The sequence below is a fragment of the Nilaparvata lugens genome, chromosome 4, assembly GCF_014356525.2.
Source record: "Nilaparvata lugens isolate BPH chromosome 4, ASM1435652v1, whole genome shotgun sequence".
In the NCBI taxonomy this organism is placed as follows: domain Eukaryota; kingdom Metazoa; phylum Arthropoda; class Insecta; order Hemiptera; family Delphacidae; genus Nilaparvata; species Nilaparvata lugens.
Genome location: NC_052507.1, coordinates 21,491,086 through 21,516,470, shown reverse-complemented (window position 1 = coordinate 21,516,470; position 25,385 = coordinate 21,491,086). Strand labels below are relative to the sequence as shown.

The 25,385-nt window shown below is 34.6% G+C and overlaps 1 protein-coding gene across 1 annotated transcript; it reads right to left on the bottom strand.

Annotated features, from left to right (window-relative positions):
- Positions 1–736: 736 nt before the first annotated feature.
- On the bottom strand, positions 737–24,154 carry LOC111052376. The gene is made up of 12 exons (XM_039426938.1): positions 24,067–24,154; positions 19,403–19,558; positions 15,960–16,137; positions 15,053–15,266; positions 14,054–14,093; positions 12,401–12,553; positions 9,585–9,750; positions 8,465–8,645; positions 7,103–7,169; positions 6,503–6,625; positions 4,037–4,199; positions 737–858 (listed from the first exon to the last, which is right to left on the bottom strand). The coding sequence occupies exons 1-12, from the start codon at positions 24,120–24,122 to the stop codon at positions 766–768; spliced, it is 1,590 nt and encodes a 529-aa protein (XP_039282872.1). The 5' UTR covers positions 24,123–24,154; the 3' UTR covers positions 737–765.
- Positions 24,155–25,385: the final 1,231 nt, after the last annotated feature.

The following is a 25,385-nucleotide window of genomic DNA, read 5'->3' as shown; positions in this document are numbered from 1 at the left end:
TGCCAAAAATGAACAGTCATGATGAATTATTATTGAAGTAGATGAAAATGGAGAAAAACTACATCACAAGTACAAAATGAGGAAGAAAATCATCTAAAATACTGAAGACATCACTGAAAATATGTTAAGGACGAAAACGACATCAACATGTTAAAAAGTAGCTGAGTCACCATTGTTTTCCATTATTAGTCATCTATTGTCAATTATTATCATTGAGGTTATCATATGATTGGTGCATAACCTTAACTTAAGACTTTATGATCATATTATTGTTTAAGACAGCCAGCTTCTCAAGGTAGGCGCACACAGATCGTCATCGGACGGACGGCACGCATCGGACGGATCGGACGATTAGATTTGATGCACTGTTTTCAATTGGAGTGCGCATACCTATCTGCATCATAAAGGGAGGCGCACTCCAATTGAAAACAATGCATCAAATCTAATCGTCCGATGCGTGCCGTCCGTCCGATGCCGATCTGTGTGCGCCTTCCTTTATAGACCTAAAAATTAGTTCTGTGTGTAAAAACATTTAAATTCATGAACAGGTGAGTTTTGACACCTTATGATATGAAGTTTGCTTATTTTCTGTCAGTTATGAGATATGGAGTTATTTTTTGGGGAAAAAGTATAGAGAATAATGGAATATTCATACTGCAGAAGAAAGCCATTAGGATAATTTATAAAATTAATACAATGCGCTCTTGCAGACCTTATTTTGAAGAAAAGAGATTACTGACGGCTCCTGCTATTTATATATTAGATTTAGCAATCTTCGTTTTTAAAAATAGACGGATGTATCATGTGAACTGGCATCGACGTTTCCAGCCGATTGGCTATCCTCCAGAAAGTCAAACCCTTGAAAGTAAAATTTTTCTGGTGTGAATTTCTTGACATAATTGACAAATTCAACTAATATGTTTTATCTGAGGTGGTGTACACTCTACAGACCTACTTGTCACCAACATATCCCTTTCGCTTTTCATAAGCTCATCAGTCCAGTCGACGGAAGATTAAAAGGAAAAAACACAATAGTTCTTGACCCCGCAGCACTTAGGATAGTTAGGGGGTGAACATTTTACATTTTTTAGAGAGGTTTGAAAGTACCATATTTTGTTGTTTTTTTTTCATATATCTCGAACAATATGCGTCTTTCGGAAATGTTTATCGAATACGAAATTGGAGCTTACAAATTAGCCTACAAGTTTTTTTTGTAAAATTCTTCCATATCTCTTATAGTTTTCTCTATAATGAGCTCTCGAAGGTGTTAAATTTTGAAGAAATACCCTTCCGGCTCAACTTTTCGGCCTTATAACTTCTAAACGATTGATTGGAAACATCCGTGCTAATTATGAGCTCATAGAGCATCATATTCTCTTCAATTTCATGTATTATTTCATTATTTTACGCATATTCCTACGATTTTTGCAGCCGTTATAGTGTTGAGTGTAAAATCTTCAGTTTTACAACTAGGGATGTCAATCCCGGGATCCCGGGATCCCGAATCCCGGGATCCCGGTCCATTTTTGATACCTAACAATCCCGGGATTTTTCAGCGTCAATCCCGGGATTTTCGGGATTGGAGACCTGAAATTGTGAATCACATTTTTCCAAAAACAATCCAATATGGAATTTATTTATGGTGATGAATATGAGTTTCTATAACTAATTTATTGTTCTAAGTGTTTGACTAATTTATTTTACAGGCACAGTCTACAGTTGCATATACATAATAATGATTGTATACTGTAGCCTACTCTTTACTGGCTTAATAGAATTCGCATTATCAGTTCGCATAATTGGCAGAATGGTTGTTGATTGGTTGTTATGCCTCTACGTTTGTTTCTGTTTACACAGCACCACAATTACCAGTCTAGACGGCGCAATATTTGCAATAGTGCTGATGGCATTTCCTTGAAATGCATTCCGAACTTTGAAAAGACTTCAGAAATCAGAAATAAAAAAGCACTAACGATCCACTCTCAGTTTTATTATTCCTCTCCTCTTCTCTTTCTCTATCATAAGTAGAATATCTAGTTGAAGTAAATATTATAGTTGCTCTACGAAATTTCATTTAGTATAGTGTAGTGGTTCAGCTTTCGCAGTGGTTTGGTCGGTATGGCGTTACGGTCTTACAAAAAGTATTCTATTTTATTATTAATTCAAGTGATATCAATTCACTTTAAAGTATTTGACGTAATTAAAGTGTGAGCTCTATCCCGTCCTGATGTAGGATAGAAATGCTTTTGTCTACATAAAAAAGACTCTGATGAGTTATCTTGCTTTCCTCAGTTCTCACTATCATCTAGGATACAGCAAATTTAAGGTAGGACATGAAATAAAACAGTTACTCCTATAATCTTGAAAACATTAATAGAAATAGAATGTTCAATTTTAATATTATTCCCAAGTATATTTTTCAATTTTATTAATAGCCTCTCCCTCTTTAATGGGGCCCTTTGTCCTCTACACACACTGTTACTGAACATGTAATTGAGGAGGAACAATTCGTTAAAAATGCATTAAACTGATTTTTGCCAATCCCGGGATCAGTCCCGGGATCCCGGGATTGATATTGGATAATCCCGAAATACCGGGATTGGAAATCAGTCCCGGGATTGACATCACTATTTACAACAGATCAATTGACAGGGAAATTTGGAGGGAATGTTTGACTTCCATATTTGACTTCGCAGCTTTGTTTGAACTAGTTAGAGAGTAAACATACCAAATGTTCTCATCCCTACCCCTTGTGCTTAAGGGATGAGGGTGGTCTAAATGTTGTGTCTTTTCATTTCTGTCTTACACGCATTTATCTTGGAAATAATGCATTTCAGCGACTAACTGAACAAAAATGAAGCTGGATGAATTTCCTACATGTTTTTCTCAGTAGAGTTTTGTGATATCTTCTTTAGTTCTCGAGATATTCGCTTTTAAAAGTGAAAAACTTTGAAACGACAGTTTTTCTTCCAACTTTTTGCACTTTCAGAGCTTATTACTCAACAACAATGCATCGAAAAAATTGGTACTCATCTTTTTCACTATCCATGACGAACTGCAAGTAATGATCAGTTTTGAACTATTATAGCTAGGAACAAGCCTCATTAGACTGTAGTGTCGTTGAAAATAGTTCAAAACAAAAAAATAAGTTCGTTGGGTTGCAGAGCATTTGATTTTCTCCAATTCGATGCATTATTTCTCCATTTTATGCTTTCCATAAATTGTTATAGCAGCTTCAGTGTTGAGTGTGAAACGTTAAATCATTGTGGAATCAAATGTGTCATCATTTGAATGTATTAGTCAATATCCCTCTGATATCTTCATAAAGTACACGTGATATTACATTTTCTATTTTCAGATAGAATTTTACTCATGATGCGTTATTTCAAACCGCCTTGGCGAGCTGAGAAGAATAAGCTGAAGTACGATGAGAACAGATCATTGTGCCAACAGTTATGCGTGTTTGAAACTTAGATCTTTGAGGTGTTCTTATGCGCGTCAATTCACTAGGAAGTAATTCAATAAATCAAGTGTATCGAACGGGTGATTCTCATAGACCTAGAACTTGGTAATTAATATTGTGTGAAATCTCAATGTGAGGACAATGAAGTTAGTGATTATAGTTATAACTGAAAATGAGGTGTTTTCAAAATACAAGGAGGATTGTTGTAAGCAGCTGTGCCTAGAAATCTTTATGAGATAGAGCGCTCTCTACCAAGACTCAGGTGTAGAACATAGAATAACGCCAAAGGGGATTTTGAATGGTGATAATCGGGAAATATTATTGATTAAAAACAAAATTCTGTACGATGACTGGCGTAAATAGTTGGAAACTGGAAAATGAACCGAAAATACGAGGTTTTCAGGCCACTCTGTATTTATCACAAGGAGATTTCGCATGAAAAAATTCGTTCTGGACTCTTCTTATGTGTTCAAACAATATGTTTAAAAATCACAACTACAATCAGCACCATTAATGTATAGTGACTGGACTAACCTGCAGTTTAGTAGTCAGTATACAAGTTAGCTACTGTACCTTTTTTGTTCTAGGTGAGCATTTCCAAATCTTTTTACTTATGTAGCTGAAAGTGATATCTTTATCATCCTTGACAACAGCATGATTTTCTTGACCTCGAGAAATAACAAGTTTAATTTCAGTGCTGAATTTATTTGAATTTTCCATTTCTGAGCAACTGTAACTAAAAGAAGATTTCTGTAAAATATTGAGCAACACTATCGCGCAATAACACCTTTAAGATTAGCTAATTAGTCAGTCACAAGATATTTCATTCTTTACAAAACGTATAAAAATTTGTTAATATCAAGAGACTAATATTTTATTTCGAAACAATAGGCATCTATGGGAACAAACAGCCAACGAGCTATGCTATATTATTTATTATTCTATCTATAGTATTTATAGATCGTTGGTACTTCCAATTCCCTTTTACATTATTCACAGCAACCGATAGGGACTGGTAAAATGCTTCTCTATCTTCTTCCTCGGCTACTGATGTTGGAGCATATATTTGGAAAATATTCAATATTCTTCGACCCATTCTTAACTTGAGCGATGCTAGTCTCTCAGATATTCCATTAAATGATATTATTTTCGACTTTAGATGTTCTCTGATCATAAAGCCAACACCTCTTTGACCTCCAGTTACTCCAAAATGATAGAGAATGAATCCACTCCTTCTATGAATTATCTTCTCCGTATTTCTCCGCACTTCAGCCAAGCCTAGGATGTCGATTTTTGTTTCTGCCATGGCCTCTTCTAGTTCCACCAGTCTCTCTTCTGTTCGCAATGTTCTCACGTTGAGTGTGCCTATTGTTAACCCTGGGAGGTATTGGTCGTTTTTCCCCTCGATGACCGGTCTTTCTGGGGAAATGCTAATCGTTTTATTATTTTTTGTTGTGAAATCCTTTTTGCTGCTCATGTTGATTGGCCTGGTTTCCGTTGATTCCTATTCTTTCTTGTCCGAACTCCCCTGTTCATCCTTATCTCGCAAATAGCTATCGATTGCTCCCTTCTTTCCCCCTGAACCCTTTTCCTTACCAGCTTTTCTTTCTGTCAACCCCTTCTCATCTGTTTGTTTGAATACTTTAGTTTGATGTTCTTCCTTCAGTGGAGAAACGCTAAGCTCACGTTTTTTGTTATCAATCACGACCAATTTGTCATACTTGATAATGGCGAATTTTCCTTCTTTCCTTTCTTCCAACACTTTCTCTCGTAGACTTTTCCTTATACATTGAATCTCATCCGGGAAGTCCTCTGAAATGAATATTTTTGAGCCTTTCAGCTTTCTACTGTTTCTAAGGATTTCCATTCTTCTTCTTGTAGTAGTTAATGGAAGTAAAATAGGTCTGCTATCATTTCCTACACTTTTCCCTATTCTCCTGACGCGCAATCCACCTCTTTATCTTCTATCTGAGCATTGAGCTTTCTTTGATCAGATCAACAACTATGTTGTGCAAATCCTTCCCATCGTCCTTCTCCACGCCGTGAGTGATAAGGTTTCTTTCTCTGACCTTCTATCTAGATAGCTTACAGCAAAAGCTGACAGGAGTTCTAAAAACCATTAATTACATAATAATCAATCAAATAAGCTTCAATCAATCATATACTCTAAAATTGAAGATTTTCAACTTTTTGAAAATTTTCAGTATTAGGTAATTATTGGAAAATGAGGTGGTAAATAAATTAACCGTTGAATATAGTTGCAATTTCATTTTCCTTGCAATAGAACAAGGTCTATAGAAACCAGGTTAAGACACCTGTGTTCCTTATGGAGCGGCCATTTCGTGGGGTTTTTTATGGCGGTTCGTTTGTAAATTCAAACTTATTCAATTTGCTCGTAACAGAATCATGCGTTATGCATTTTAAAAACAATATTCTGGTTCACATAATATTTAAATTAAGGTTTTAATTTTTTCAATAATGAAATTTTAATAATAAATGGTTTAATAATTTATTTATATATTATTAAAAATTGTTCTTATTCTTTCTTGTAACCTATGGATTAGATTCATAAGGCATTGAGATAAGACAGAAATAGCGAGGCCAACCTCATAAAGAGTTTAAAGTTCTTGATCAATAATTAAATCTATAAATCAACAATTCTAGTATTTTGCTAAATACTATAATTCTGTAGTAAGAACTTTTTCACAATCCCAATCACTAATAACACATCATGTTATGTGCAATCTACAATTATAACAGCAGAATATGAATTTTAAAATATTGGTGTACTAGTACCCCACAAAATGGCTAATTTGCAATGCATCACGGAATCGTGTCATGACCTGAATTTATAAACACTGCTATAGAAATGAAGACGTTCACCGTCTCGCAGTCAAATCCAAACTTGAAACATTTTTTCACGATTTAGTTCAAAACATTCTACTTTATTAGGGTACAGTGTTAGGGTATTAGGGTACCTATTGTTATTTCATAGTGGGGAGATTAACGTATCTTATCGAAAGGTCAAATCTTACTTACCCTAAAAGAGAAGATTGACCATCTAGAACAGGTTTCGAACCCACTTGGAGATCGTATCCCGTGGGACTGATGAACGTTGAATACACTGAGGAATGCTCCAGTTTGAAGTGTATGTCTGTCCAACTAAAAAATGAACCATCATAAAAAATCTTGACAACTCAATTTCTGTTTGAACTCTCAACAATATGATCGATGGGTTCGATCAAGGGTATCGATTAGAGGTATGCATCATAATTTAGAGATCACTATAGAATAGACTGATATAAATTGGCATTTTCCCTATTTATGCGAGCGGGGGGGGAGATGCATTCCTCTTGATTCAGCGTTAGCGTTGGAGGTTTCGGAGGAATAGGGGTCCCCCTGCTTGCACACATTCCCGGGTGAGTCACCTACAACATACTTTTCGCCACACGTTCAGTATCTAATTTGGAAATGAAGCAAACTGCAACAACGAATAAGTATAACACAACACTATATTCACATCAATAAAAACAAAGCCAGTCCGGAAAAGGACAAAACCCTGCGGGTTCACTCATCTCACTTTTATTCAGGTACAGGTAGCATCTAACTTAAAACCAAAGTACGTAGTTTTCTTTTCACCTTATACGTTCAGATCCAACCCGTATGGAGGACACCTTCCAATTTTCAACTTCCCTGAATGGAATTACTGAAACAAATTGAAAATGATAATATTATTTTCAAAAATCTCCAATGTACAGAATGCTCCAGGAATAGATCGACAAGCTTCGTGAGTGCTTTCCTTACATCAAAATGAAGCGATCGTTATACAGTGAACTTGTGTCTAAAAACGCATTGCCGAAATAATTATGTCGTAAGATTACACATTTTTCTTCAAATTTATGATTTTATTATTTCGTGGCGGCCTAATGAGAGTGTAGAATTGATTCAAATTTTCTTTTTTTGTGGCGGCCTCATGAGGGTGCAAAATTGTTTGAATCTGTGAAATTAGCTGTAAAGTCGAATAAAATGAATCAGAACTATGTAGCTTAGAAGATTGTTGATATAATGGCAGAAATACGCCCAATTCAATTCAATCAATTTATAACTAGAATTCTCATTGTTGTACGGTATTTCAAATCAATGGAAATCGTAGATTATTCAACTTTTCAATAGAAATTGTTGAGTTACTTTTCTGTCTAAAACAAACTTTCTAAAAATATATAGATGAATGACTATTATTTTGTTGACTATTATTGGTGTAACTGTAAGAATCTGGCGATATTATGGAATATAGAGGAACTAGAAACTAGCTCACTCCTACAATATACTACACCACAGTTGGCAATCGCTGTTCTAGAGTTTATAAACGTTCCAGAAGATAGGCTTCAACATTTTCCCAACTGCACATAATCGGCAGTTTTTAGCGTTTCCCTGCTTTTTCATGCCTTCTTTGTAATTTGGTGGATGGGAATTGTTTGAATTTGGTTTACAGATTCAGATCAGGTCTATAAATATTCTGTTGATTGTCAAATTATGCCTACAATACTCCTGAAATTTATTTTGCTTTCAGAGTGAGTTATCCCAAAGTTTTCAGGAGGGAGTGAGCTTCAAAGTTTGTAATCTATTCACAGGTTCAGCTTAAGTTAAGGACTTGGATGAGATTTCCGTTATTTCATGGGTTATCTACAGTTTTTCATTGCGCTTCCAATGCATTCCTCAAGATATTTCTAGATGGTAGGAACTTGAGAGGGTTATTTATCAATTTTATTGAAAATTCTCTACATGGTTTCAATCTTAAAATTCAAAGAAGTAGACTGAGATTGAATAATTATAACAAAATCCTAATCATGTGTCCATGTAGGGCATTATGTTCTATTCAATTTTATTAAAATAGATAGTGATGAAGTGGTCCAGGGACGAAGCACCCTGGCTAGATAGATAGGGCGAGCAAAACGAGCCTGCCGGCTAGTTACCAATTGATGAATAATAATTATAACTTACGGAGCGATATACGTTCTCTTGTAATTCCATCATAAAACCTCACGTCTTTATATCGTATGGTTTCCTTTCCAGTCGGAAGAGTTATAGCGTACAGCTCGGAAATGCCTGGTCCATACTGAATTTCCTTAACTTCATATTTACCAATAACAGTGGTCTGCACACGATAGAAGATCTTCGGAGCCTGTAAATCAAACTCAATTATCATAATACAAAAATATTTCCTACTTTGAAGTCCATGTGAATTTGATAGGCCTGTCAGTGGAAGATTCATGAGTTGTAAAATTGCTTCACGGTGGTTCGGTGCCCACCTAAAACTGTAGGTCCATTTATCTCTCGTTTTATCTATCTCATTACCCATGCATAAACCTAGGAGCTCATGTGGGCATCACCTTCAGCAAAGAAAACCCTCTTCAATAGACTGACGCTGTGAAGCACTAATCCTAAATCTATCCCTGACTAGGCCTACACGATTAAACCAACCACAATCAGATGTGTTGTAAATGGAAAACTCTTTATTTGGCGGGGTTAGGACTTTTAGATCTCTCTACTACTCAACCTCAAAAACGTATTTTGGTGATTGAAATGAAATTTATATTATATTTTAGGTACCGGTACCGTTATTCCCAGACATGTGGTCAATGGTTAGTTAAGAATCATGACAGAATTTACGACGGTATTTTTGGAAATGCCTTATACACCTATGGTGATCATAAGGATAGTTGAAAGAGTTAGGTTAAATAAACTACTGAGACCAATTAAAATTACAAAATTGTAGTATTGCACCTTTCCTTTCAGATCAAGGTAAAGATATTGTTATCTAGAGATCTAGACGTTTCGAAAAAAGTTACTTGAAAATGTTGAATACAAACCTTATTAGGTATGAATTTTTTTGTAGCTCAACTTTCCAATAAGGAAATAGTAGCTTGTGATACATCATACGAGTACATACCAAATGCTAATTAGAAATTAGTCATCATTTATACTAAAAATAGTTAAAATTAAAAGAATTATGGAAATAATGCTATATTACTATCAATCAATATCATCATTTTTAACAACAAATTTCAATATTCAATCAACTCTATGTTAATACACTGTTGTATGGAAAGGTATTGCTTACCTGTGGCAATCGGGATGTCTCATTGACACAAATTTGCACCCTTTCATCAACGACTGTGAAGGATTCATCGAATTGTTGCCCATTCATTCTAGCATATTTATCTCCAACTTTTTGAAAACACTCAGGAAAGAATATTCTTGGGTTCATAATTGTTGAGGGTTGGCACCTTTTCAATAGAAATCAATAAATAATGATCAGATAGATTCGATATCTGGCTGAGAATTATCTCACAAAACGTAACTACTTATTCAATTTAGAAGGATACGGAACTTCCAACTTCAACAGATAAAACCAATCTACCTAGAATACAATGTATTGTACATTGGATAAAACTGTAGTAGGGTACGTTGTATGTCTCATTGTACAATTTTATATAATTGTTCAAAGATTTTCATTTTTAAAAATAGATTTTATTCATAGAGCTCAACATTCATTGCACAAAATGCATAATACGAGTACCCATATTATGAAAGAGCAATGAAATAAGCTTGTACAAATAATAATAAATAAATTGTAAAATATTTCGAATGATAGAAAGAAACGTTCTTGAATAAATGTATCATCAATACCAAAACTGAGAATTTATACTTCATGGAACATTTCTTCCACGCATAGATAGTAGAGCAGAACAAAGCTGAAACTATCCAGAGAAGATACATATTGACCATGAAAATACAAGAATTATCTTAAATCCTTATCTTATCTTAAGGACAATATCCCATATGCACCATCTATGTTTAATGGATGAATAATGAATAATGGATGAATTATGAATTTATTGTCCAAATACAAGAAATATTTTTACAAATAAAATAATCATTGAATTACAATAGTTTCTGGCATGACTGGAAAATGCCTAATTATGTTGAATTATTATATATATATATATATATATATATATATATATATATATATATATATATATATATTAGGCTACATTGTACCATGTAGGTAAGGCTGCTTATTTAATTTTGATGAGCTTTCCCCTTCTAGCTTCAAATGATCTATCTCTGTTTAAACGGACCTCCTATAGGGGAACTGGAGTTCGCTGAAGAATATATGGAATCTTATTATATAAAAGCTTCAGAGAATATAGTTGCAGAGACTATAGAATCACTATACTGTATATAGTCACTGTAGCTGAAGAATCAACTTACGAGACCCCTGGTTGTGAAATTGTCACAAAAAAAGTTTATATCTTCTCCAGGAAAGTGCTAGCGTCGTACTTTTGATTTTTCAAATTCAAAATTAGGTGCTCAACCTCTATCATCTGCTCTTCACACAATTATATTCTACATGGGAACGGTAGGGTTTCGAACGTCTGATCCTCTACAGTATGTTAAGGAAGTCCTGTTACTGCTTAAATCTGAGATGATGCAATGAGGCTGATGGCGAATGCACACAGCAGCAGACAGACAGAAGAGAATTTCCTCCTCAGGTGTTTGAATGTTGCCGTCTGTCTGCATATGTCTGCTCACATCTGCATGCAAAGATGCACACATTTGATGTTTTTCTCCGTCTTTTTCCATGTGTCTGTTTGCTAATGTGAGCGTTTACCTTTAGAGGAACTTTAGAACTTTAGAGCCTTTCGAGAACTTTACTGGAAACACAGCCTTGAGAACTAGGCTAGAAACACACATGACGTATTTTGGATGAGTTGGTGTCTTGGGCAAGGTAATTTGATGGTGTCATGCACACGCTAGTGATATAGATGGGCGAAAATTTCTAGGACACGGTGATTTTTCCATGCAATGATTCTGTAGTATTGGACAACTCAAATACAAAAGTTGACCTTTCAGCCCTGGAGCTTTTTATAGAGGTGCCTCAAAAACCACGGATTTTTGTTTCTTTCCCAGTTTTCTGAGATTTTTCCGAATTGAGCAGTTTGCCAGGAAAGCCAGGAAGTCTCTCTTGCCTCTTCCCATAATTATACCATAATAAAATTTTGAATAAAATGAAATAATTCGGAGCTCTCTATGTTCATTGAGTCCTTAGTTACAATTTCTCAAAAACAAGTCAATTTTTTGGAGAAAAAACAAAATTTAGAGGAATGAATTTCAATTTTTAATCGACTATATCTTCCTATTTCCTGTATTTAGATATAATATTCAAAATCCCACTGGGCGTATTTTTGTGCTCTGAGACTAGGTAGACAGTTCTATCTCAGAGCAAAACACACCCCGTGTGCTTCTATCCTAACTCAACCTTCTTCAAACAACAATAGGCCTATACATTATGTAATGGAAGAACAGGCCAGAAATGAGTTCTTTGCATAGTGACAGAAGGTATTCTTGAAGGTATATTTCTATACTGTAATTAGATTGCATACTATAAAATATGGATTTCATCGGAATGACGGATCTGGGAACATAGTTAGGGCCAGACCACATGAAACGTTTTTCAATTGTTTTCACCGGCGCTAACCCAATCAGCCATTTGGAGAGCTTCCTGCCCTGCTGACTCTAGAGACGCCTGAGAAAACTCTTAATATGGTCTGGCCCTTAATAGGTGCATACTTAAGCGTACACACTAAGCAACAGACAGACAATCTTGGTTTATAACTCTCTCTTGATTGAGGCAATGTGCAAGAAGCACTTTTAAACTGTTCTATTTGCGAATTCAAATTTTAATTCTTCAACTCTTGAATCTCGACTAAAATAAGGAGCTGGTGTTATCACTCTTTAATCTACCATTCAAGTAAATTAAGTCTCCTCTTCACATTCCAACTAGCAATTTTTGTGGTTGAGAGGAAAACAAGCTCTATTAGAAAATTATTTTGTCTTGGAAAAAAATTTAATTGATATAAAATTACTCACACAACCATATATTCAGATGATTCCATAGAAGAAGATGAGCCTATCTTGAATGATTTTCCTCCACTGGAAATGATCTCATTTCCTGCGTCGCTCATATCCTTGAAATGCCTTCGATGACGAATTGGTACTTTTGCGAAGTATTTATGCTTCAAACTGCGTGAAAGTGATAATTTTAATCTCAAAGGCAGAACGTTTCATCAATGATAATGTGGAGAAATCTCATTTATCATGGACAAATGAATATGGTAATATTTAAAAAGATAGATCTGTGAGAAAAATATTGGAAAATAATTATTATAAAAAGTAGAGAAACAAAAAAGACAGAAACTCGAGATTCAAAGGTGCATAAACAATAATACTACTGTATATCAGAATATTAATACATGTGATATACAGAATCTGTATATAGAATCTGTATATCTGATATACAGATTCTGTATAAATATTAGTGAAAACTCAATCTCTCTTTCCCTCTTATTCACTCTCTCACACACACACTCTCTCTTTCTCCCTCTCAAATCATGTAAACTAGTGAGTCCTCCAAGTTGGAGAACTCGCTCAAAATGCTGCTGATATTCTGTTAGCTGTTCTATTGAAATCTCCGGTTGGAATCTATTTAACATATTACATACGACTATGAAAAGTTTTTCTTTGATTACTATAGACTATCCCCTAAAAAGAGTCTAATTAAAAACTTGACAAATTGAAATTTGCCCAACTGAAATCTTGAAGAATTTCAAATGGGCCTATATCCATCCTCGGTAGATTGAGAATCTATATGCAAAATTTCAAGTTAATCAGTTGAGTAGTTCAGACGTGATGATGTGTCAGTCGTGAATTTCCTATCCCGTACAAGAATAAGCCAATTCTTTCCTTCATTATAACATACCTGTAGATTGAATCTATAGCATACATAGTTTATATTATAGCGATATTGACCACGTATTCTTCCTCTCCTCATGAAGAAGAAGAAGAAGAGAAAAATAAAAATAAAAAGAAGAAGAAGGAGAAGAATTCAAATACTGAATATGAAAGTAGTAACCAACATGCCCCCTCTCCATCAGCATGGATTGAAGGAGTTGGTCTGGAGATCAATATCGACAGAACTAAAGTATTAAGCCTACTCCAATCTAGACAAAACAGGAATCGGCTTGAGGCATTTATGGACTTTGGTGGTTGGAGAACTATCAAGTATTTGACCCACTTGGGCAGTTGTGTGACTAATTGTAATGAGGAGCAAAAAGAGGTTCAAAACGTATCCCTGCCGCCAACCTCACATTTCCCTCTCTAATGAATATTGCCTGTATTTCAACGAAATGAATTTGTTACGAAGAATAATGCTTGAAGTTAGGTGTGCTTATCTCTAAACTTCTAGAAAAACTAGCTGCTACGTACATCCTAGACGCGCAAGGTGGGGAATGTCTGCCTTGATCTGAGGAATTCCTGCATTGCTAGTGGCTCCCTTGAAAACGTCCTAAAAGTGGCTCCCAAAGTGGCTACCTGAAGCATTCTATAAGTCTGATTTGAAGTGGAATGAAGTGGAATGGTTGTTTCTGTCACCATTCATTAGCCACTCTGAATTATAATTTTTAATCAATTTTCAATATTGGTAATAAGTCTTTCTTCATAAGTTTAAGACATGATAATACTCACTTTGGAACAATGCTTGGAGGTGAAGTTCTTGAAGGCATTCCTGAAAGAGTGACAGAAGAAATTTATCGCAATTCTTCCCAATAATATTAGATTTTCTCTAGGGTGAATCAATTGCAATTTCATAGTTGACTAAACTAATATTTTTTCCCTTAGTGTAAAAATCAACTAAAAGTTTTTCTCGGTCATTTTTTGTAAATGGAATAACTTTTTCAAAAATAGTTATTACAGGGAATTTTTGGTATATCCAAACAACAATACCATGAAGAATTTATCCTCAAAAAGCTATTCATTTATTTCTCATCGAATTTGAAATGATCTGTCCCAAAAATTTAAACTTCAGGTAAATTATCAAAAAGTAATCATCGGGAAAAAAATCCTGAGGAAACTATTTCATTTTGATAGCTTGATAGTAAACAAATCGGAAAACTGTGATAAATATCACCAGCAAAACGTTTTTTTTTCAGCCTTGAGACTGGTCTACAGAGATCACCGATTCAATACGGCTGTTATGGTGTGGAGGGCTGGACTGGACGGATATTATATGATTTGGTTCACTTTGAATTTTATGTGAGTATGATTGATTTTATTGTTACCTTATTTATATGAATTACTTAGAGTAATTAGAATAGCCTAGCTTGACAAACAATGTGATAGTCATTCGCAAAATTCAGTCATGCACTCATTAAATCGAAATCAAAAATCGAGTAGGCCTACGATAAATTATTATAAGTTTTTGAAAACTTCTATGAATACAAACCTCAATATTGATCTCAAATGAATTGATTGAATTCATCAATATGTTCTCAAACACTACAAGCGACAAGTATTAAGATAATATTATTTAATAACATATAGAAACGTTAAACTGCAATATTCAGACATTCTTGTTAATTTATAAAATCCAGCAGCTCACGAATTGAAACAAAATCGTTGGTTGATTGATAAGTTCAATTTTCAAAATAAAAATCTATTCCACCAGTGAATTTGAATTCAACATACCAATGTTGCATTTGAATTGAACAAGATCAGCATTGCCTGCCTTTTGTGCAAGACACTTTGTCTCTTCAACTAGAACACACTCCCTGCCACCACAATTACTCTTTGTCACAGAAACTCCACTGAAGTATTTTATTTCATAAATTTCTTTGATGCTGACCATTGAATTTATAATTTGTACGTATCTTTTTCCAGGATTTCCAGATTGAGTATCGTCCTGTCCAGTCAAATTGAAGAAAAATATTAAAACAGATAAAACAAATTATAGAAAAAGACATTAATTTTGTCAATATGTACATTTATGTTGTTGTGGTAATTCTATTAGACAAATTTTCAAATACAAAAAAGGATTTTTTATGAAAAGCTAAAGTACATACTGGCAAGAAATATTTTATCCAGCTTTTCATAAAAAATCCTTTGTTGTATTTGCAATTTTTCCAATAGAAGTAGGCTACTACAGTATATTATTAATTAATATTTACACTATACCTGTTACTATTACGATTTTTTTGTCTTCAAATTGCTTATTTGATTTATCATAATTTTCATTTCAATGTATGTTAATTATTTGTTATGTTTAGTACATTTTCTAAATTGAATTATTATTCTTCATTTAATTTTTTATTGTCTCGCGTTTCGCGCTTTCGTGTTTTTGGAAAGCAATACTTTCCTTACCTATGATAGAAGGTAGGGCAAGAGAAGTAAAAAAAGCTGCTGAAAATATATCGTGTAGCCGTGCCCTAAAATTGATTATTGCTTGCTGCTCATGTGTGCGAGCCACTTTACAGCTTCATGAGAGATGTCGTATTGAGATTAAACTAAAACTTCATTGATATCTTTCTAGTACAATTCTAAAATGGAAACAATTATGAAATAGAAAAAAATCTGCAACTTTTCTCACTATATTTACCTGCTTAGGCTTACAGCGAAAAGCTAGCACACCAACTTGTACAAAGTATTCGGATGCCTCAACTTTTGGATTTTGCTCTGCTGTAGATACCTCAAAATTATTTGTACTTGAACGATTGAAAATGTTGGTCCTATATATTTCGTTTCCATAATACTCGCTGCTTTCCATTGTTTCACAACTTTAAAATAATAAATATCTCTATAAGTATAAAAGATCTAATTTTCATCAAAATGTTATATCACATAACGAATGGCACTAGATTATAAATAGTATGATGTTCATTTGCTTTTGTGTTCACTTTTTCTGTGAACAAGCAGTTTTGGCTGTCATTTTTTGATGAAAACTATCTTTCTTGGGTCCCCCTCCAAATTTGATTGGAATTTATTCATGGATATGGACTTACATTGAGCTGAACAAGAAAGCACACAATTCATTTTTATGACAAACAAATTTAAATGTGGCTCAAAAATGTCAGGGGGGAAGTATTTTCCAGGTCTGGGGGTTTTCTTGCAGCCTCCAGTGTGCTATCCAACTGATTCTGTGTTCACCGAATTTATAATTTTCGTTGAAAACTACCTTTCCTGGGTCCTCCTCCAAATTTGGTCGAAATTTATCCATGAATATCGACTAATCTTGGCGAGCTGAACAAAAAAATTCAAATAATTTTTTGTGCTAAGCTGGATTAAATGTGTACAAAAAATTTGGGGGGGTTCCAGGTGGCCAGGTAAGTGTAACTTTCCAGGTTTGGAGGTTACAGTGTGGTTTCCAGTGTACCCTCCAAAACTGTGATGGTAGGTACTCTTTTGAGGTGGGGTTTTCTGTTGGCTGTTTTTGTCATTTGAAGCTATATATGCAATTGTCATTTATAGATATTATATATATATATATATATATATATTATATATATATATATATATATATATATATATATATATATATATGCTAATATATCAACCGGGTACATCTGATAAGCAGTTTCACTTACTTGCTGACGTTTCCCCATTATCTCAAATGACATCCTCGGAGCACAGTAATGGCGAAACGCCAGCAAGTAAGTGAAACTGCTTATCGGATGTACCCGGTTGATATATTAGCATGTTCATCCATCCGCGAATTTTTAACATATATATATATATATAGATATATATATATATATATATATATATATATATATATATATATATATATATTCGGCCGGGCTGAGTGGGAAAATAGTCCAATTAGAAGATTAGAACTTGTGGGGATTATATTTCCATTGTTCACTGTTACTGTTTTGTGAGAACCTAGCTTAAAACTGTACTGTACCCTTTCCAATGAATATTTTTTCACAAAATGTTTCGAATTTAAAGTCATTTCAAAACTAAACATGTTTTGAAGAATATAAATATTTTTTGCAAATAGTTCTTTGCTTTTTAATTTTCATGTAAATTCATGTAGTCCTAAAGAAGAAAGTAAGCTGATTCAGAGAGATTGAGCCGAAGTCATTTATAGTTCTTACATTATCAATTCTTGAACAATTTATACAGGCCCCAATTGCACACGACAAAATTTTTGGGACGCTAGATAAGAGAGATAACAGAAATAAATTAAAAGAAACAAGCTACCCACTAATATATCTGACACAAAATTTTCAAAAATTTATAGAACAGAAGAAGTGAATATAATACAGGCTGCCGAAAATGTAAAATATAAATTTTAATGATAAGCATTATCAAGCATTTTTATTCAATCACTTTTTTGTTATTGAATTTGACTGCTATACTCGTTATATTAAATTTCAATTTCAATTTATTAAAAACACACAAAACAAGACAAAACAAAATAGCAAAGAATTACAAAACAAATAAAATGTTACAAATATAAAAAAAACATGGGCTTTGTGGTAGGGTGTGTTGGAGAAGAGAAAAAAGAGAGGAAGATACCTAGCCAACTATGGTTTCCCATGTAATAGGCAGGCAAAGAAGAGTAGAGAGAAGTGATGAGGAAAAAGGGAAGGGACAAATGGGGGGAAGGAAGAAAACAAAGGAATAGGTACGCAAAATAAAGGTAAGAGAGTCCACTGAAAAATGAAAAAAACAATGCTGGAGCAGAAATCTCGAGTCATATATCTAAATGGGAGAAAAATTAAAATGAATAACTAAAATAATAAAATTTAATTAAATATTTAGCAGTTCGTGATGGAAAACAACATTGGAGCATTATTATTGCTATGTTTAATAATGACATAAGATTAGAGCTGGTAACACTGCAAGTGGCGTATCTAGGGGGGGATATGTGGATCTCCCCCTGAAATGGGACCTACATTTTCTTGTGGACCAATCAGCCACTACTTAGCTTCTAATGCTATATTTTCTTACATTGTATGAACTGGAAAAATATCTAAAAGATGAGAGAATAACACAATGATAATATTATGAGCTAGACAGTGAGTGGTCTAGTTTGTTATAGGCACTTGAGGTCTTTAAGATAGCAGAAAACTACGGATAACACTTCAAAGTGAGTCAATTTTGTTACTATCTATTATTTTGAAGTAATTCAATACAGCTTATATTGCTTTATTTTTTAACATAGCTCATTGAGTTACAAGCATGTGGTTGAAAAGTTTTGCTGCCCATAGTAGTTCATATCCTTAAACAATGCACCGGCAGCTTCTTCTAGAGAGTACCCTAAACATTTCAGTTATGATCAACGGATATAGTTTCCACCGTCGACTGTGGGGAGACACATCCCCCAATATAAGGGAAAATCGTTATGGTGCCTAAGCCCCGGGCCTAGCCACAAATCATAATATTATTCAATAATATAGGTTCGAGAAAAGGTGTCTACCTTTCTGACAACAGGCAGAACCCAAAACTATATCTCTCCCAAATTTTGAAAAATGATTCCAAAACGAAAAGGTCATGATTTAGGGCCGGTTTCTGAGCTCGGGAATTAGCTAAGTTCTGGACTTTAAACAGCTAGAGTCAGAAAATTGGCTTTCCAAAACGGGGCGTAGTCGCAGTTTCTATGACAGTAGTCACTTATAAGTTTTTATTTTCTCATTTCTATAATTGGAAACCTTTTTCCTTGACGAAATCAAACATTCCTGAATAATTCAAAATAGCTGAAACTTTACATTATTTTCTCTTTATTTTATTTTGCGTTCAATCTTCTAGTTTTTCGAAATTTAATTTGAACGTGACTATGACAATGACTAGGATCACGCCACGTTTCGGAAAGCCAATTTTCTGACTCCAGCCAGACTCTAGCTCAGTCTAGAACTCAGCCAAATCCCGAGCTCGGAAACCAGCCCATAATATTATCACTCAAAAACAATTTATGGAAAATAGTTCTCTGTCAGAGTGTATATCCTTTTTTATATCAAGGCTTGATATAGTTTTTCCATTTAATCCTATTTTATTTAATAGTTTTTTCTTTTAAGAATAACCGTTATACACACTTACGTTGGATCTCCGAAATCAGGGAAAGTTTCTTCCAGGCTATTGTATTTGGACAGGGATCCAATTATTAATGTGTCTCCGCTGTAATAGAGTGGCTTCGAATGGAGAGGCAGATACCTTTCACTCTGCACTGAAGCATCCCCACCTTCAACTGACCAACTGAAATATACAACAAATTAATCATAAGCCTATCAACAGGAGGGGGGAAGGGAAGGGGAACAGGAGGGTCCAGACTCGGACCCGTATACAAAAACTAGCCGACAGGCTCGCTTCGCTCGCCATATCCGTCTAGCCAGGGGGCTCCGCCCCCTGGACCCCCAACTGGATCGTCCAAAAATAAGATCAGCGGGCTCGCTTCGCTCGCCTGCATTTCTCATTTGAGTATGCTTCATTCCATCAGAAAGTCAAAATACTGAGAAAACGCAGAAAATCTGAGAAAAACGCTGATTTAGGGCGTATCTTTGATGAAATATTGAGGTCACCTCATCACAAAATTTTTAGACCCTAGCTAAACCTCTGTACTAAATTTGAACATTTTCTGTCTATTACTTGATGAAAGAACTGAGAAAACGGAAAAAAACGCTAATTTTGGGCGTATCTTTGGCGTTATTTAAAATGCCTTCTAATTAATATGTGAGTAGATGTAACAAGTGTTCACCAACATTTTTGAAAAAGTGAGGTGCGAAGTATCGATTTTGGGGTTGTCCCAGGAAGCACACTTGGGCCAATCTTATTCCTTATATACATCAATGACATTATCAAATCTGATATATTGGGTAGAATGCTACTGTTTGCTGATGACACTGCAGTCTATTTTGAGGCAGACAGCTGGATGGAAGTCTACGAGAAGGCATCCAGAGACTTAATTACACTCAAAAATTGGTTTGACGACAACATTCTTAGTATGAATGCGAAGAAGACCAAAATTCTTCCAATATTCCTTCATAAAAACCGCGCCCCTCCGGATAATTACTGCTAAAACTACATTGTTGTGGTCAGGGTGTAATGATGACTGTGATTGCCAAGTGATTGAATCGGTTCACGAGTTCAATACCTGGGTATAATCATTGATAATAATTTATCTTGGCATCCACACATTTTCTATTTGAAAAAAAAAATACGGAAATTGATTTTTGTTTTTTCAAAAACTGAAGGGCATCTTAACACGAAGGAATTGAGGACAGTGTATCACGCACTTGTGCAGTCAATCCTTACCTATGGAATTATTGTCTGGGGAGGTGCGTGTGATACTAAGATTGCAGAACTTTCAGTGTCTCAGAAAGCTATTATCAAAGCCGGACTGGCCTGGAAAGAACTATTCTTCCGAACTTTTATTTGTTTATTTTATTTATATGTTCTAACTATAAGAAGCTTTATGTTAAATTTGTCTTAATGTATGCGTTCAAGAATAACATGAACTTAAATATTCCAGCACAACAAGAGCATAGGACTAGAAGCGGACATCTTCTGCATCCCAATTTAGAGAGAAATTCGCGAGCTGTTTGCGACAGAAATGTCTCTTATGTAATTAATATGCTTCTGCGGAATGCTCCCCCCCACATAAGTCATCCAGGTCCTTGTACTGTAATAAAATACAAGAAAGTGCTACATGAATGGTTGGCATCTTTGAATAGATAGATTTGATTTGTGGTGATGATCAAATCCAGTATGTGTAACGCCTTGGAATTTATTCACTCATGTGTGTGCGTAGTGTGTGGTGTGTGTGTGTGCGTGTGTGTTCCCTTCCCGTGCGAATGTTGATAGTTGAGCTGAATATAAAATTAAATAAGTATTTTTATCTTTTATTTGAATAGTTTTGATATTGTATTGTGCAATACTATTAAATATTGGTAGCTATCTATAATAGTAATATACTTCTCTGTATCATAGATAAGTTATCTGTGTAAATAAATTTCATATACGTATGCGAACTCTTACTCACGAACAGACCGACAGGTCCATGTGAGTACAGTTTCAATATTTTGTGAAATAATTTAAACATAGATATAATTTTCTTTAAATTAGTACATTTACTTATGTTTTATAAGTTTTTTTTTGTGAAACAATAAATCAATCAATTCAATAATATAGGTTCGAGAAAAGGTGTCTACCTTTCTGACACAGGCAGAACCAAAAACTATATCTCTCCCAATTTTGAAAAATGATTCCAAAACGAAAAGGTCATGATTTAGGGCCGGTTTCTGAGCTCGGGAATTAGCTAAGTTCTGGACTTTAAACAGCTAGAGTCAGAAAATTGGCTTCCAAAACGGGGCGTAGTCGCAGTTTCTATGACAGTAGTCACTTATAAGTTTTATTTTCTCATTTCTATAATTGGAAACCTTTTTCCTTGACGAAATCAAACATTCCTGAAATTCAAAATAGCTGAAACTTTACATATTTTCTCTTATTCTATTTTGCATCAATTTTCTAGTTTTTCGAAATTTAATTTGAACGTGACTATGACAATGACTACGTCACGCCTCGTTTCGGAAAGCCAATTTTTTGACTCCAGCTAGACTCTAGCTAAGTTTAGAACTCAGCCAAATCCCGAGCTCGGAAACCGACCCATAATATTATCACTCAAAAACAATTTATGGAAAATAGTTCTCTGTCAGAGTGTGTATCCTTTTTTTATATCTAGGCTTAATATAGTTTTTCCATATGGAGTGACCGTAGTCGAGTGGATCAGATGCTGGCTTTATGATTCAGAGGCCCGGGTTCAAATCCCGGCCCGGGCAAGATATTTATCTCGGGCCACTCCCGTGTTTCGGATGGACACGTTAGGCCGTCGGTCCCGGCTGCCTAAAAAAGCAGTCGTTAGGTCATGTCAGAGGCCCTGAAATTGATCAGTTGCGACCTGAAAACTCTGACACCAGACCTGAGCCAGCCAGGTCACTCGATATTATTATTATTATTATAGTTTTTCCATTTAATCCTATTTTATTTCATAGTTTTCTCTTTTAAGAATAACCGTTATACACACTTACGTTGGATCTCCGAATCAGGGAAAGTTTCTTCCAGGCTATTGTATTTGGACAGGGATCCAATTATTAATGTGTCTCCGCTGTAATAGAGTGGCTTCGAATGGAGAGGCAGATACCTTTCACTCTGCACTGAAGCATCCCCACCTTCAACTGACCAACTGAAATATACAACAAATTAATCATAAGCATATCAACAGGAGGGAGGAAGGGAAGGGGAACGGGAGTTCCGGGTCCAGACTCGGACCCGTATACAAAACCGTCAGCTAGTTTTCGCTCCTTCGCTTCGCTCGCCTGCATTTTTCATTTGAGTATACATGCTTCATTCCATCAGAAAGTCAAAAAACTGAGAAAACGCAGAAAAGCTGAGAAAAACGCTGATTCAGGGCGTATCTTTGATGAAATATTGAGGTCACCTCATCACAAAATTTTTAGTCCATAGCTAAACCTCTGTACCAAATTTGAACATTTTCTGTCTATTACTTGATGAAAGAACTGAGAAAACGGAAAAAACGCTAATTTTGGGCGTATCATTGGCGTTATTTAGAATACCTTCTAATAAATATGTGAGTAGATGTAACAAGTGTTCACCAACATTTTTGAAAAAGTGAGATTTGATAGTCAAGATTTTTTTGTACCGTAGATTTTCTATGTTGGCCTCATTCATTTAATTTTTGTATGATTTATTCTTTTATATCGTTGAATGTGAAAATCTTTGAAACGGTTTGAGATATCGATGTGTGGTTTTCGTCAGTAGTATTGGATGAGTTCAGATTGAAACAATGTTTATATGTTCATATTACATTTTATTGATAATTGCAAAGTTAAATCAATAATTATCATCGGAAATTTAGAGTACTGTTCAAAGATTTAAACCCGATAAGATATGATGTAGAATAGCAATGCAATGTAAACAATTCAGTGAAGGTGGGTATACTTTACAAAATTCCATTTTCCCGTGTAGTACTCAATATAATCATAATTAGAGATAAAAATGTTTAAATTCTGTATGAAAAATATCTATCCATTTTCAATTCCCCAGTGCCGATAGACATGTACAGAATAGAGGGTGTGAATTGATTACATTAAAATATACGTGTGGATCAATCGATGAACTTCACACATGCATAGTTACATAATGGAAAATTGCTAATTGATGGCCCCAATAAGCCTACAACCAGTGTGGGTAAAAGAGGATTCGAGCAATCAGATCATTATCAGCTATGACATTATTTGCGAAATCTTATTATTGGTAGATCTTCGAATTTATTCAGTTTTGTTCTTTCATGGTATTTTGTAGAGTCTGAAAGATGGAAATTGATTGTTCAATTAATTATTATTGAGCCGTCAATGTTTGTTTTTCAACTGAATAAAGGTAGTTATTTTTCAAAACTGCATAAAACAAAAAGTTGATTATGGTATTATAATTTTTGGAAAATAGAATAATATTCAAATTAGGCTTTTTTTGTTTTCAATAACCTTTCAAAAAGTACAGTAAGTCTCTGTTATGCAGTGTAAGAAGAATTTTAGTACAATCTCGGTCATTTTTTTTTTTTTTAATTATGAACTCATAATTCATCATTTTATTTTATTGAAATATATAAGAAGTAGACAGATTCGCTTCGAAAGTTTTATGATCAATTATTATTCAACCCCAATCCTAATAATCAAGCTTAGTCAACTCACCTATTCTGCAAGATACCGAGTAGGCCTAGTAGAATGTAAAAGACTCCACTCGTCATTGCAACAGTATGTATTGTTTGACGCCTGTCCGATAACTAAAAAATTGAGAGTTATCTGAGTCAATTGTACTTAGATATTGACGTCAGGATTATGCAAATGATCGAGATAATCCACGTAGGCTACTTAGAAGACAAAAACAACTTGTTTTTGGTGACAGAGCGTAAAAGATATTAGTTTTCAGCCTTATTTACCGACCGCACACCTCGGTGAAAAATTTAAATTTCACGTTTCCGTTCGTTCCATGAGTATGGTAGGTAGTGAGGGATGAGAGTGCTATTATGATGACGATCAAATTGAAAACACTTTCTACATAAAAAACACTTCTTCAACAGATACCGTATGATGAATAATAGTCCAGTCAACAAATACATTGATGCGCAACAAATTAGGGGAATGCTGAATTTTTGCAGGGTTTACATTGTCTGGAACCGAAGAGTCCCCATCGTTACATCGCTTGCTTCACCCCCTCACCATAAAGACACCATAAAGTAAATACTGAAATGCTTTCGTAAAACAAGTATATATATCGGCTCCAAATCAATATATCGAGCTGACTTCGATTTAGTCCTTTTAAGAATGAATAGATCGACAATTAATATCATATAACATTCCATCGTATTGATCAGGAAGTTATTTCCATACAAAGCCAGAAAAATAGAAAATGTTCACCTCATAATTTTATAATAGAAGTCTAAGCTTCTTCTGTCTAATAGAAGTTTAAGCTTCCATTTTTCGAGAAATCGTTGTAGTTGATATCACGAAAGTCAAATTTGATCTCATTGACCTCAGCTACAATAAATAGTGCTAATTCATCAACTCCACTCTTATTTATTCAATTACAGGACTGTAGCTTCTTGTTGAAACCAACACATCTTCAGCTGCATCTCCATCTTCGTCTTCATCTTTGCTGTAAGGTTTTTCATAACAGAATGAAAACGTGATATAACATTACTTATAATTTTTATACATAGATAAAAGCTCATGAAACCTGTAACAATGTGGATGAAACGAAACTCGTGAACATCATAAATGCAAGCAAAATAGCCGAGTCGAATAGGCGTTGTACGCTTTTTTACCAGTGTGCTAGCACTACCTAATCACGGGTTTGAATTGCACCGATAGGCATGGACGTTTCAACATCTCATCAAATCACCCTCGCACTTTACATTACCCAAACACAAACAAAATCATCATGTAGGATTCCTGCAATGCATTCGCAATGAATAAAAAATAATAAAAATAGAGTGAACTACTAAAATAAC